The sequence below is a fragment of the Paroedura picta genome, chromosome 2 (genome assembly GCF_049243985.1).
Source record: "Paroedura picta isolate Pp20150507F chromosome 2, Ppicta_v3.0, whole genome shotgun sequence".
Lineage (NCBI taxonomy): Eukaryota > Metazoa > Chordata > Lepidosauria > Squamata > Gekkonidae > Paroedura > Paroedura picta.
In genome coordinates, this window is record NC_135370.1 from 131,752,088 (window position 1) to 131,767,106 (window position 15,019).

At 42.4% G+C, this 15,019-nt stretch overlaps 1 protein-coding gene across 1 annotated transcript in view; it reads right to left on the reverse strand.

The window, feature by feature from the left end:
• LOC143830361 (cytosolic phospholipase A2 beta-like) overlaps nt 1–15,019 on the reverse strand; it is a 64,613-nt gene that overhangs the window by 5,074 nt on the left and 44,520 nt on the right. Inside the window, exons 12-19 of the mRNA XM_077322783.1 lie at nt 14,386–14,522; nt 12,481–12,703; nt 10,161–10,278; nt 9,452–9,589; nt 8,091–8,195; nt 4,894–5,085; nt 2,588–2,754; nt 396–579 (exon numbers count right to left, since the gene is read on the reverse strand). Coding sequence (XP_077178898.1) covers nt 396–579; nt 2,588–2,754; nt 4,894–5,085; nt 8,091–8,195; nt 9,452–9,589; nt 10,161–10,278; nt 12,481–12,703; nt 14,386–14,522 — 1,264 coding nt within the window. The remainder of the gene's footprint in view (nt 1–395; nt 580–2,587; nt 2,755–4,893; nt 5,086–8,090; nt 8,196–9,451; nt 9,590–10,160; nt 10,279–12,480; nt 12,704–14,385; nt 14,523–15,019) is intronic.

Below are 15,019 nucleotides of genomic sequence, written 5' to 3' on the forward strand. Positions count from 1 at the left end.
TGCCAATTTCTAGCTTGCAGTGTGACTGAATAAGGGATGTATCACTTGCACGCACTCAATCACTTGTCACTCTCATGGATCACCATTTGCTGTGACTTTCAAGAAACGAGGATGTGGCTGTACATGTAAAATCTCTCCCTCTCCCTCCAGGAAAGACCTTAATTGTATCCTTTGCCTGGCAATCTCCATCACTGTCTTTGAGGTATGCTGAACTTTCAACATCTGGATATGGCCTACAATTTTTCTTTTATTCACTGATAAAGCATTTAGGGAATTATCTTAGCTGGAAGAACAAAGAATTCTGGATTAGATAAAAGCAGAGAAAATAGCTCTGGGAATGTTCAACTACAGTGAATGCTGTAAAAAGCATACAGGATAAGGAATACTGAACTTACCTGGTGCCTTATAATCTCTGAAGGTGTGGTTTATCAGCGGAAAATAAATCACTATTGGAGCTTTGGGGTCTTCATCAGAGAACACGTAGCACTCCTTGGGATTCTTCCTGTCTTCTTCAGTCAGGTTAATTTTGGGGAAAGGTATTCCTTGCACTTCACAGTATTTTGACATCATCTCTGTTTGCTGCACAAGACACCCAACAGTACAATGTTGAAACCAATGCAAATGACATCCATGCTGCTTTCCAAAATGAAGCCAACAGGCATGCTGAAGAAACTTGTGCTGAGCTAATTGGAGAGCCATTGGTAGGCTGAAAGGTGAGCTATGGAACCACCAATGTATGCAAAATGTATGTACCTGTAAAATCTTGCTAAAGTTTGTAGTGATTGGGTCCCTCTGAAAGCAGTAGAATAAGGTGGTCACAGCTGGCTGAGATTCCCTTTGCTTTCAGCAGAATTTAGCTGTAACGGAATGCAACTGGATTCCAGGCCTTTGTATTAAGACTCAGAATTACAACACTGCACCGTCAACCTGAAGCAAGCTGTGATCTGATAGCAGGGGTGGCCAAACTGTGGCTCTCCAGCTGGCCATGGAATACAATTCCTATGAGCCCCTGCCACCATGTGCTGGCAGAGGGTCATAGGAATTGTAGTCCATGAACATCTGGAGAGCCACAGTTTGGCCACTATGTCTTGGGTTTTTATATATTTAATCATTTTTGGAGGTAAGGTAGTACTTCTGTGCACAACTGCCAGAGAGAACTCAGTGACAAAACAGCATGGTTGATTATACCACATTCATTAAACCCTGTTCACATACAACCCCCAAAACAGGCAGGAGACTCTCGACTGTCAATTCCAGTCAAGGTAAACAGTACTGATAGACCAGTGGCCTAAGGCAATGGTCCGCAACCCATGGGCCTTGGCACCGGGCCGCAGCTCCTTCTTCCCTCCCCCCCCCGAAGCGAGAAGCTCGCCAGGCCGTGAGCAAATCGGCCGCCAAAGCGGTCGATTAGCTCGCGACCCGGCAAGCTTCTTGTTTCAGGAGGGGAGGGAAGAGAAGCTTGCCGTGCCGCAAGCTAATCGGCCGCTTTAATTTAGCGGCCGATTTGCTGGCGGGCCGGAGGGGCTGGGAGGGGGAGTCACGGCCGCTGGCATGGCGGCGGCGCAAACGCACATGCGGGGACTGCCACGCACACACGTTTGCGCCCCTGCCGGTCGCAAACGCAAGTGCGCGGCAGTCCGCGCATGCGTGTTTGCGCTGAGGCTGCCGTGCGTGCGCAGGCCCCCAGGCCGCCCTCTCCCCCCACTCTGCCGCAGCAGTCCGCAGCGGCTGAAAGCTTGTAGACCGCTGGCCTAAGGTACTTCACGTGTTTAAGCCGGTCTTAATTTGTCTGGGATACATGGAGCTGTCTTACTCTGTTTAAGATCCTTGGTTTACCAAGGTCAGCATTGTTTGCTCTGACTGGCTACAGCTTCCCAGGGTTTCCGGTACAGGTTGGGAGATCGTGACATCAGTGTGTTGCTGGTGACACTCTAGCATAGCGATCCCCAACCTGTGGGCCGCGGACCACAGGTGGTCCTCTGACTAATTGGAGGTGGGCCCCAAAGGACGCCTTCTCCCCCCCCCGGCCCTTTACTTCATCCCCCCCCCGGCCCTTTACAACACACTTTGGGTGTCTCCCATCACTCCCAGATGGGACTATCTCGTTGCAGAGAAACAAGCTCAGGGTTCCCATTGATTTGTCATTGTCATGAGTTAAAATTTCCATGAAAATAAAACATTCATTATATTCATTGTTGTGGCATGTCTGTATCTTATTTTGAAGGGATGTTTAAACATTACCATAGCGATCAGAGAGCGTTAGGGCAGTGGTTGAGAGTAGAGGAGTAAACTAACCCCCCCCCCCACCGGGCCTCAGTAAAAGGCGTTGAGTGGTCCCCGGTGAGTGATCCTCGGTGTTGAGTGGTCCCCCGTGATAAAAAGGTTGGGGACCACTGCTCTAGCAGATAGCCAAAACTGTATGGTTCAACCACAGGAACTGAGCTAACACCAGAATATTGTGGACAACATCATTGTGTCACCAGGAAGGCTCCATTCCTGAGGGATGTTCTGAGGACCAGAGCCAGCAAGGCAAGAGTCATTGGGACAGGCCACCTTATCCTCAAACACCAAGGCCATTTCTTCTTACCTTAAAGATATTGTAACAGTCATAATCCACTGCGATGAAGACATCAACATTCCTCTCTGGCTTGAGAAGTGGTGGCCCACTGTTGTTAACAAAATAGCCTACGTCTATTAAGCAGAGGGATTTCTCCACTGGCGTCAGCTTGCCTGGGAAGCTATCAAACACGGTATCTGGAACAGCATTTGTAATCTTATCAGCATAAGAATGGAACAGAGGACTGGTGATCATAAATTTCTGTAAATAACTGACAGGACTGTAGGTAATTAGTTTCTGTCTCCAGTAAGGTTATTTATGCTACATATAGCTCCTCTCGACAGTAACCAACTTAATTCATATCGGGCACAGCCAACAGAAAAATTTCCTGCACAAGTTCCAATGGAATAGGATATTAATTTTATATGTATTTTGAATTATATAAATTGAACTGAAAAGAGTTTTTGAAAGAAGTCACACTTTTAAGAAGCTTGAAAATCTTATATGTATTTACTAACAGTTTTTGTTTTTCTCTACCCTAAGGAATCTCACCACATCTTACAATCACCTTTCCCTCCTATCCCCACAACAGGCACCTTGTGAGTTAAGTGGGGCTGAGAGAGCTCTGAGAGAACTGTAACTGGCCTAAGGTCTCCCAGCAGGCTTCATGTGGAAGAGTGGGGCATCAAACCCAGATGTCCAGATCAGAGTCTGCTGCTCCTAACCTCCATACCATACTAATCTTTTAGATTAGTAAATCTTTCATCTGGTTTCTGTTTGGCTTTCGATTTTAACTTGCCTTCCCCAAAAAAGTGCATGTTCTCCCCTCCACCATTACATCCTCCCAACAACCAGTGATGTAGATTAATTATTTATTTATTTAGATTTTTGTAGCGCTCTTCCATATGTTTGATACAAACATGAACTGCCCTAAGGGTAAGCAGTACTTGCACAAATATTAGCTGGTATTAGGCTATGGTTTAAGAAAGTAAGGAGACAGTATGTTGCACACTTCATTATGTTGCCCAGTGTGATAGTCTCAGAGCCGCTTAATCCAAAAACATAGTTTTGTATTCAAAGCCATTAATTCATAAGAAGTGTGTAATGGAATTTTTATCACCTGGAGCAAAAAAGAAAAGAAATGGGCAATAGGCAAATGGAAAGGAAGTTAGATCATTTTTTCCGAAAGAGGTATAAAAATTCCAATCTAAAAAAAAACTTTTTCAGAGCCAATATTCAATCTTTTTTTCCTTCCATGAGGGATCTTTCTCAGGTTTCTTCAGTCAGAAGCCCAAACTCTTCCACCTTTCTGAGGATAAAATATTTGATTGAAGACCAGCTTGTTTCCCACCTTTCTTACTTGTGTTCCTTTATCTCCTGGAACACCACTCCAGATTCCATACAAGACTATAATTCTTTCATGGAGAAATCTGTGCCGCTATACTACTCTACCAACCTCCTTGGTCTTCCACAGCCGAGAAATGGGAGGGGAGCCTTTCAACTGACGTAAGGTTGCCAGGGATCTCAAAGCAGCCGGTGGGGGGTGGGGTTGAGCTTACTGGGAGCCTGGCATTTCAGTGACATGACTACATTAACCCAGAAAGGATGTTGGCATGTCAGGGATATCAGGGGGTGACACTCTAGTTTGGCAGCAAAAACCCTGTGGTATAGAGAGTTGCCAGAGAGTTGATAACCAGAGTTGCCCCTGACATGACTCTTTCTGGTCATGTAGGCCAGTGGTCCCCAACCTTTCTGAGGCTGGGGACCGGCAGGGCATCGGGCTGTGCCCGCGTGGACCGCGCCCGCGGGCCATGCCCGTACATCAAGCCATGCCCGCGGGCCGCGCCCGCGCATCGGGCTGCGCGCATCGGGCCGTGCCCGTGGGCCATGGCCGTGCCCGTGGGCCATGCCCGCGCATCGGGCCACGCCCGTGCATCGGGCCGCGCCCGCGGGCCGCACCCATGCATTGGACCGCGCCCACACGGCCCGCACGATGCCCGGCCTGGCCCTGTTTTCCTCTCCCCGTCCTCCCGCAGTAAGAAGCTTCCCGGGCCGCAAGCTTGCGGCCTGGGAAGTTTTTTACTGCGGGGGGCGGGGAGAGGGAGCCGCGGCCCGGTGCCATGGCCTTCGCGGCCCGGCAACGGGCCGCGGCCCGCAGGTTGGGGACCACTGATGTAGGCACACTGTTTTTATTTTATGGAGAGGTAATTCTCCCCTGCCTGTGGCAGACAGGTGGGGTCTGAGGGCAGGAGACCAGTGTCCCCAACTAGTGGGTCTGGCATTCCTACTCAGTTTAGAAAACCTAAAATGTTCTGGAAGCAGTAGTTACTAGTTACCTTTCCATTCACTAAATTTGTTCTTGTACAAATAGTCATAAGTAAATTCAAGGCCTTCCAGGAAGTTGCAGTTGGCCCCTTTTAAAGGACGATCAGTTAAAATATCATTAAAGATCTCACAGAGGTTCCCAGAGCTAGAGCAAGGAGGCTTATAGACAGTTGTGTATCCATCTTTTAAATTATGTTCTTCATCTGAAACAAAAAAAATGAAAATGAAAAATCTCCCTTCCTTCCCAAGAATCTAATCAGAAAATTCCTTTCCACACTACTTCATTATGAGTTTGATTGACTAGGATTCCTTGTTTTTCCTACAGAAAAACCGAGGAGCTTCCTGCAAATACAAAAATACAAACAAAATTCCCTTTAAAAAACATCTGTCACTGAACTATGGTCCTAGAAGAGATTCTTTAAAACACTAATTCAACTCACATTCCCTCCACTGTATACCAGGACCATCCATATATCAGACCCCAGTGTTCAACATGTGCAATCCAGACAGCAGTGTACCATAAGCATACAGCAGGAGCAAGAAGGGGATAGTATGAAATTTTAGGGATCCATCTCAGACGTTTATACACCAGATCTCAACAAATCTGCAATTTTTTTTTAAGCACACCAAATTTCCAAGTATGTTAATCACTTTTTGATGTGGAACATCTACTAGCATGGTCCCCCCAATGGAAGTCTATGGACATGATATCCATTGTCCCACCCCCAGTGACCATGCCAGTAGATGGGCAGCGACACCAGAGCACTGAGATGCATTCAGTGCTCTGGCTTTGCCGCTGCCAGTCTTCCAAGGCCACTTCCACCCTCTGGAGAGTGGGGGCAGCCTCAGGAGATTGGTGGGGTCGGGACCATCCCAGTGAGACACAGTGCTGTGTCGCGCTGGGCTGGCCCCAACCCTGCTATGCCTCCCAGGCTGCTCACACCCTCCACAGAGCAGGGCTAGCTTTGGGAGACAGGCAGGGGCAGGGCCAGCCCAGCGCCACCCATCACCAAGTAAGTAGAAGGGGTGGGGGTGGGGGGAAGGAGGAGGCAGGGAACAAGGATTCTTGCCCCTTATGTGGATGTTCCACATAAGAGGCGAGAATCCTTGTCGGTTGATTTTTTTTCTGCCTGGGGGCTTAACTAAGATTCAAGTAGTTAATTAAAATTCACAACTGTAATTTTGAAAAGAAAAGGTTCTGCTTTTCCGGTTCCTAGTAAGGAGGGTCCATTTTCTATCACCTTAGCACATAACTCACAAGAAAGTATTTCCAGCTTCTAGTAGTTTTAGATATTTTTATATAAAATGTCTAGAATTATGCCATCTTTCTGGGAAGAATTTAGGAACTAAGATCTCAGAGAGGCAAGAGACATCCTCTAAAACAGCACTTCAATGGAAAATTCTACTACTTTACATAAAATGTGGGACCACAAACACGGAGCATTCCAATTAGATATTTAGTATTTTATACTCTTTCTATTCTGTTGTTTTCCTATGTTTATAAATGTGCTTAACTACACATCCTACAATACATTTCACACACAAGCATGAATCTAACAATAGAATCATTTGTCTAAACAAAAGTAATGTACATAAATCACACATTACATCATATTAGATGCTTGTTAACAATTTCTAAACACATGCTCCTTAAACTGGAGAAAGGGGACCTGACCTACAATTGTCAGCTCCCAGTTTTGAAATTCTTACAGAATTGGGAGTGGAACAAGGGGAGGACAAAGTCTGAAGAGGCAAGGAAGCTCTAGAAGGATGTAACTCCATTTTCTGGTTCTGCTGGTATAATTAGGGATTTTATGGGTTTTATATTGCATTTTATGTATTTTATATTGTGAACTACCTCTAGACGGTTGTCATGAGGGACGATATAAAAATCTAACGATGGATGGATGGATGGATGGATGGATGGATGGATGGATGGATGGATGGATGGACGGACGGATGGGCGGGCAGGCAAGCAGGCAGGCAGGCAGGCAGAGAGAGAGATATGATAGACAGACAATAGAATTTGCCCTTTGAAGTTGCTATTTCTTCTAGAGGAACTGATCTCTGTATTTTGGAGATCAGTTGTAATTCCAGGTGATCACTAGGCCATTCTTGGAAATTGGAACCTTAGCCTGATTACATCTTAGAAAGTCTATGAATTGTTTCTGGGGCTCTCACAAGGACTTTCAATCAGCTCCCGGCTGAATGGAGAGCCAATTCAGATTGGGATTGTGGCACATCAGGAGACAATGTTTAAACCTTTCCCTGCACCAGATTCCTGACCTGAAATGTCCCCGGGGTTTCTGCCTTCCCTAAAGGGGGGGGGGGCACTCCAAAATCTGGAGTCCAGATATACTGATGGAATAAATGTAGGTGTCCCCAGTTGTCAAGCGCTGACAAAACTCACAACAAAACGTCTATGAAAAGAAAGCTGTAATTGGAAGTAGATCAGGTCACTGTAACATTAGAAGTCAAATCTGTTCGATACAAGAACAGCAGGCACTTATCAATACTTTTCTCCCGCCCAAAACTTGAGCGTTCCCAAGGGAGGGAGGAACCCCTCACCCAGGTGTCATCCCAGGCTTCCTGCCAAGGTGTTGAAGTTAGCGCAGCCTTGGTCAGGCCGGTGCCTCAGGCTAGCTGATAAGTTGTTTACAGGAACCGGGTAACATTGTTTCACAGTAGGGGGAATATGCAGTGTGAAAATGCAAGGATCAAAGCCATGGGGAATTAAAGGAAAACTACAAGCAGGGGTTTTGGTTACATGGGAACGTTTTGGTTACATGAGAACGTTCCAGCAAAGGCACAGCACAGACACAGCATATAAGATGGAGTCAGACAGGTTCATTGAACATTGATCATGGCAGAGAGCAGGGACTGATCCTGACACCAGTGGGACCAACAATGCCCCTCATCAGGAAAATGTGCAGGGGAAGGCAGAAACTAACTCCTTCCAAGTGTTATGGTCCTAATCCCACATTTTTTCACACCCCTACTCCTCTTTCAATGGCCTACTTTATTACAATGGCCTACTTTATTATTACAATGAATTTAGAGTGGAATTCCATATTTCACCACAGTAGTATGACAATTTATTTGGTGAAGCAGCATTTTATTTTTATTTATTTTTATTATTTAATTTTTATCTCTTTAATCTGTTGTATGACCAAAAATGAATAAAGTGGTCACTAGTGGTCACTCTTACCTTTTTCTGCCATGTCCTTGACCCATCGATCCCAAAATTCTTCTGGAGATGAGGACCAATACAAACCATCCAGCAAATTCCGTGAGAAAATATTTGTCCAGATACCTATAGGGTCAACCACATAGGAAGATGACTATATCAGTTCACATTAACCAATTAACATATCTCACCACTATCAATCAGCATAAGCTCACAGCAAACTATTTAATGTTATCGCTGACATCATGTATTCATGATTTAGAGAGTAATATTCCTATTTGGCCACATGAAGAGAAGGAAGGACTCCCTGGAGAAGAGCCTAATGCTGGGAGCGATTGAGGGTAAAAGAAGAAGAGGATGACAGAGAATGAGGTGGCTGGATGGAGTCACTGAAGCAGTCAGTGCAAATTTAAATGAACTCCGGAGAATGGTAGAGGACAGGAAGGCCTGGAGGATCATTGTCCATGGGGTTGCGATGGGTTGGGCACAACTTCGCACCTAACAACAATTCCTATTAGTCCAATTAGTATGCTTCCCCCCAAAAAAAGATAAAAAAATACTACAATGAAATACACACTGTTTGGATTTCAATGATACCTTTATCTCCTTCACAAGATACATCTGCTGGCACCAAGTAAAGGAATCCACATGAAAGTAGCCTATCTATATAATTTAGTATGTGACAGTCTAAATTTCAAATATGATTTTATAAACTGTGAAAAATCTATAATTGAAACCATCATGCACACAGCCCCTTCATACAAGCAAGCTGCATATGGATTCAACCTCACAGGAATTGACAAATCATTACATAATGCAATAACATAACTGCCTGAATCTACAGCGAGGTATTTCTAAATACAAAGGCACTGAAGGAGTTTAACTAAAGAAGTAACAACTAGATATGTCATTTTTGAGAATGTCTTCCCTCTACCTGTGCATAAAATTACCAGTAACATGGTTGCATGGTCCCTCCGGATTTATTTGTTTATTTACATTTGTGTCCTGCCTTTCACCCATTGGGGACACAAACTGACTTACATAATTTTCCTTTCCTCCAATTTATCCTCACATCACTCTGAGGCAGGCTAGGCTTAGTGTGCATAACTAACTCAAGTTCATCCAGCCAGCTCCCATGGCAAAAGTGGGGATTCAAACCTGCATCTCCCAGACACTCTTGACCACTACATCACACTAGCTTTAACAAAGAACTGAAGAATAAGAAGAACAAGAAGAAATAATTTTACACCAGGTGGACTTCAATAAAAATGTTTGCAACTCTAGACAGGTATGCAGCTCAGTTTCATTAGAAGCAGGAATAAATTTTTCCAGCACCTTTGATGTAGGTTGCATTTTCCAGTTTATCATGGCTAATAAGTTACCTTCCAGATAACAAATCCGGGATTCTGGGAACCTCTTTACCAGCTTTCCCATGTAGAACTGACTATCAAAATCTTCTGTACGAATGTAGGCACCATATTTTTGAAACCCCACTTCATAAGGATTGAATTCTATCCACTCTGCAAACAAAATGATATAGAGAAGATTTAAGGCTCTCTGCTAACACAATGACATAAACCTTAAACAAGAAGACATTCCCAGTAGATATCCCTGTTGAAAGAAATCAGAATTCAAATAATGTTGAGATCTAATTAAACACAGGTTTTAAAGATCTGATTATATAACATTAATAAGAAATCATTACTGTCTACATTATAATTGGATACCTTTATATTTTTTAAACCAAAGAATAAACAAGATGCTATAAATGTAACTACTGTCAATCAAATATTTATGAATGAGAAATAGACATATCATACACTGCTTGGGAATTTTTTTAACTCTTTGGTAAAAGTCCTTAGTTGTATTTTTCTTAATAAGGGTATGTTTGATGTTGTTAGCTTCCAAAATTCCAACATATTTGTAGTTCCTTTAATGCTTGGTGTTTTTCTATAATTGTTCTTTGGCATCTTGATTTCTTCTTGTTAACAAACTTTCCTCTGTTCATTGCTAATGCTACACAAGCCATCTAAAAGTGTTGTTTTTTCTTTTATAAATCAAAATTACAGGATTATAAAACTTGACACCTACCTCTGAACTCAAAGGTGCTGACATATTTGTCTTTGACATTTATGGCTGTGTAGATAGGCAAAGGGTTCTGTCCTTCATTCAAGGCTTTGCGTTGTTCTGTAAGTTTTCTGCAGTTTGGCTAATAGCAAAGTAAATATTTAAAAAATTAACAACACATTAAAATACAATAAAGAAAACAGTTGGGTTTTAATGTAAGTTTCACAAGTAGATTTTATTTCAGAAAAAACAGTATCATCTGAATAATCACATTAATTGATCGGTTATGGTATAATATCCACCATCTATTTGTATACAGACCATCTCCCATAAGACTGGACTTTTCCACATGCTTCTTAAAATAGTCATAGCCCTATCCAACACATTCCTTAATGGTTTTTCAAGTGTTGATGGATATCTTCCTAACTGGTTGGCCATTCTTTTCTTCCAGCTACTGAGTTGCCAGCTGGTGCCAGAAGCTGTCTCTTATATACTCCTGCCCTAGAAAGCTCAAATTTCCCAGTGGTACAACTGGCCAGATTTGCTCATTCCCCTACAATCACCACTTCCAGTTCTCACTGAGTTGATAGGGGAAGCCCTAATTGCCTCAATAAATATGCCCTTCTCTTCCCTTTTCCTTAATAGCAGTGAATGCAGTTGGTTGGTCAGCAGCCCTGGCCAGTAGAAAATCACCAAAGACTGGCCAAGGGAATCTAACTTAACTTGGTTAAATTAGTTCTGCAGCATCTTGTTGGAAAACCTAGCACTTTTGGAAGTTTGAGAACAGAGAGTGGATTTGACCATAAAATGGATGCTATGGCAAGCAATAAGAGCCTCTTGTGGCGCAGAGTGGTAAGGCAGCCGTCTGAAAGCTTTGCCCATAAGGCTGGGAGTTCAATCCCAGCAGCTGGCTCAAGGTTGACTCAGCCTTCCATCCTTCCGAGGTCGGTAAAATGAGTACCCAGCTTGCTGGGGGGTAAACGGTCATGACTGGGGAAGGCACTGGCAAACCACCCCGTATTGAGTCTGCCATGAAAATGCTAGAGGGCGTCACCCCAAGGGTCAGACATGACTCGGTGCTTGCACAGGGGATACCTTTACCTTTACCTTTTTATGGCAAGCAATATGTTGGAGCCAATTACAGTACACTGAGAGGCTATAATCCAAGCTCCTTCATATGATGGATACCACTGTGTCACCTAAGAATCTCCTTGTTCACATATACTTTAAGAAAACAGGTCAATGGTTCAGTAGAAGTAACTAATCGTTTAGTTTATGACTCGAATAGCACATTTTAATATATTGTCCAAAATTATCCGTATTTGTATATTCATTATTGTTTTACTATTTGACTTGTGACAGTCAATGGCTAGACACAATTAACTTGACCTGACACACTTTGACATGCAGGCACAACACTGGTGCTCACAAAACTAATGAAAGATGTAATGTGGAGTGATTTATAGTTCCTGTCTCTGTACTAATAATATTTTTATTGTTTTTAAAGCAAACACAAAAACAATATATTTTCTATATACTAACCCAGACCTCTTTTCTTACTAATGTATAAATATAATGAGTTTTATCTGTTTCTTTTCTGCTTCAAAATGGTTTTCATTTTATCCTTTGATGGAGTATGATTACATGCTGTTGCTCCTGAGGGAAACAGCTTCCCCTCATATATCATGCATTATTTTAAAGTTGTTTTATTTTATGTTTTCATATTTTATTATGTATGTATATGTATATATATGTATGTATGTATGTATTTATTTATTACATTTATATACCACCACTCCCAGCATGCTGGCTCGTGGAGATTTACATCCAATAAAACAGCATAAAAGCATCATAAAACCCCCATAACAACATCAAAAATTACATAAATTACACACATCAAAACCCCAAAATATACAGATCAATGGTGGTCAAAACAATAATTCCTCAACAACTTGCTGTCTTGGCACCAGCTGCCCACCGTCCCTCTTATATGAGATGTAAACAGGGGGAATAGACCACCCCAATGAACCTGGGCATAGGCTAACATCCAGCCCAAGGACTCTAGGGAGGAGGGAGGTAACCTGATCTCATAACCCCAGGCTTCCAACCAGCCTCAACCAAACACCTGGTGGAAGAGCTCCGTCTTGCGGGTCCTGCAGAACCCCAAAAGCTCTGTCAGTTTGGTCTGAAATTGGTCCAAGTATATATTAAAATAAAATAAATAGATAAAATTATTATACTTAAAGTACCAGTACCAGTATATTCAGAGCTCTACACCAGTCACTATCTTGGGCTGCTGCCAATAACACAAATTATATTTTCTTATAACATGTCTTAAACTTACTTTATCATTTAAGAAAGATGCTTGAACAAGGCCCCAGAGAGTTGCAAAAGATATTGGGTGCCCCTTCTCAACACGTTCATCCAACTGCTTGCGATAATATTTCAGCTTGTCAATGGAAATAACATCCCATTTACTCCTCAAGATCCTGGTCTTAGCTGTCTTGATGGCTGGTCCTAAAGATCTATGTGACCAGTCGGGATCTTGATACAAATCTGTTAATGTCCTGCAAGGGAGAGAGGATCACTAGTTACAAGTACATTTATTTTTTCATATACAGATTACATATATTTGTGGAAATGGTACAGAATCAACATGGCCATCATTATGCAACTGGAAAGTCAAGGTGATACATATCATGGTGGCCAGAATATGCTGAAAATTCTGCCTTCCTCTGCACACACAAACCTCATAACTAGATGCAAACACAAGTTGAAATCTGGGTATCAGCTTCTGTGCATGAACTTTTCTTGATACATGGAAACAGGTATGTATCTGAAGAAATGCACGTGAAAGCTTATGCTCAGAATTAAACTTTGTTGGTCTTAAAGGTGCCATTGGACTCAAACTTTGTTCATGTGATATGATCATCCTTCAGCCCTTCTGGAGAAGCCAGGCAGAAGAAAACGAATGAGGCTACTACTGGAAAAGGACCAATGTTCTGGAGATTTGTTTGTTTGTTTGTTTATTTATTATATTTATATACCGCCCTCCCCGGGGGCTCAGGGCGGTTATTTATGTTATTATCCTGACAGTACTAAGAACCTAAACAGTACTGAGGACCTAAACTACATGGACACTCTTCTACATGAAGAGTTGTTTTTTTAAATGCTGCCCATGTAGTTGTGGCATTTTTGAAAAACTTTTAGCCACTCTGGCTAACCTTCTACTTCCTACAAGAGGGGTTTAACATCAATACAGCCAAGCCCAGTCCCATAAGGTTCACATATCAGCAACCCATTTTGCCTTTAAGCCTAGTGATCTCACTGGCAAAGCACAGATGGGAAGACTGGTATTTACTTTCTATTACTGCTGGTACCTAGTTTTCTTTAGTAAAGCCAGAAGGCTCCCCTCCCCTCCCTTTAGCCATGTCAGAAGCTGAAAAATGACTCCTATGACTCAGTATGGGATTAAAAGCAAAACAGTCTTTGGGTTGCCAGCCTGCCAACCCTGCAACCAAATGGCCATTGTTTCCTGCAAACAGCTAATCACACAAAGGTGAGCCCACAAGGCATGTGTTCCAGGTTGTAAATTCACCACCAAAATATTAATTTAAACAAGCTTCTTGTAGTAAACAAAGCCTAATATACTTTCCTAGGCCTACATGCCTGCCTTCAATACTTCTGGCCCTTAATTATCTTCATGAATGATTCTATCCAAAATATTTTAAAAGTACCTGAACATTAATTCTTTTAGGCATACTGACATACGATTTCAGAACAGTATTATCCTAATTTATTCCAGTAATAGATAGCTGACATGTAATATGCTTTGAGAAACTTATTCTATTTGATGCAGCTGTTAATCTTGCTTTACTATTGGCAAAACTGAGACTGAAAATAGAAGCCATGTCTCATATTGGATGAGATATGATTTAGACCCTTCCTACTGCAGACCCCCTGATGTCATTCCTCAAAGAACAGAATTTCCTGGGAATCAGGAAGCTCCAGTAGGGAAAAACTTTTCATTAATCCAACTCATTCACTCACATAATAAGATACTAGAAAATGTGAGTTGGAGACCCCCCAATATGGTAAGTCATACTGAAGTCAATGATGTCTAAGTACTAATATGTTAATTTCAGTTCCAGTAAATTCCACTGGTTTACATTATGGATGTGTTTCTCTAGTTGATAACAAGTGTAGCAGGGATTCTAATCAGATATAACAAACTTCCCTATGAACTTACCATGTTGATCCAGAAGCAGTGGTGATATAGGTAATACAATCCAAAATCTTTAACTTCTGCAGCGCTAACAAATGACCATACAAGGCTACCATTGCTCTGACTCCACCTCCTGTTGCCATAACAGCTATCACAGGGACCTGTTAAAAATGTAACCAATCAACCAAATATTTGCGGAACATTTTGATGAACATTAGTATCACAAAGTCACACCTCAGTAAATCCTGGTTGCTAGTCTCCAAGGGTGATCTTATATATGATACATAAAATCAAATGCATTCTGTTGACTCAGGGCTTGATGGGTGAATAAATTCATTCAAGACTGAACTGCAAGAACCTTAACCACCTATTTTCCATTTCAGTTGCCTTCTCATCCAAGTGCTTATTGCTTCCATGATTTACAAAATTAACTTGCACTTAGGCTAATCTGGGACCAATTTGCAATAATCTAAAACTGAAAAAAGAACTAAGGTTCATCAGAGTAGTCAGGGCCATTCCATGGATATCTTTGCAGCCAAAACTAATATTTTTAATTCTTCCTTTCCCTGCCTATGATCTTCAGATGCACATGCGCACGTATGCACACACAACCCTGCCTTGCTGATGGACCCACCATCATTCACCACATGCAAATATT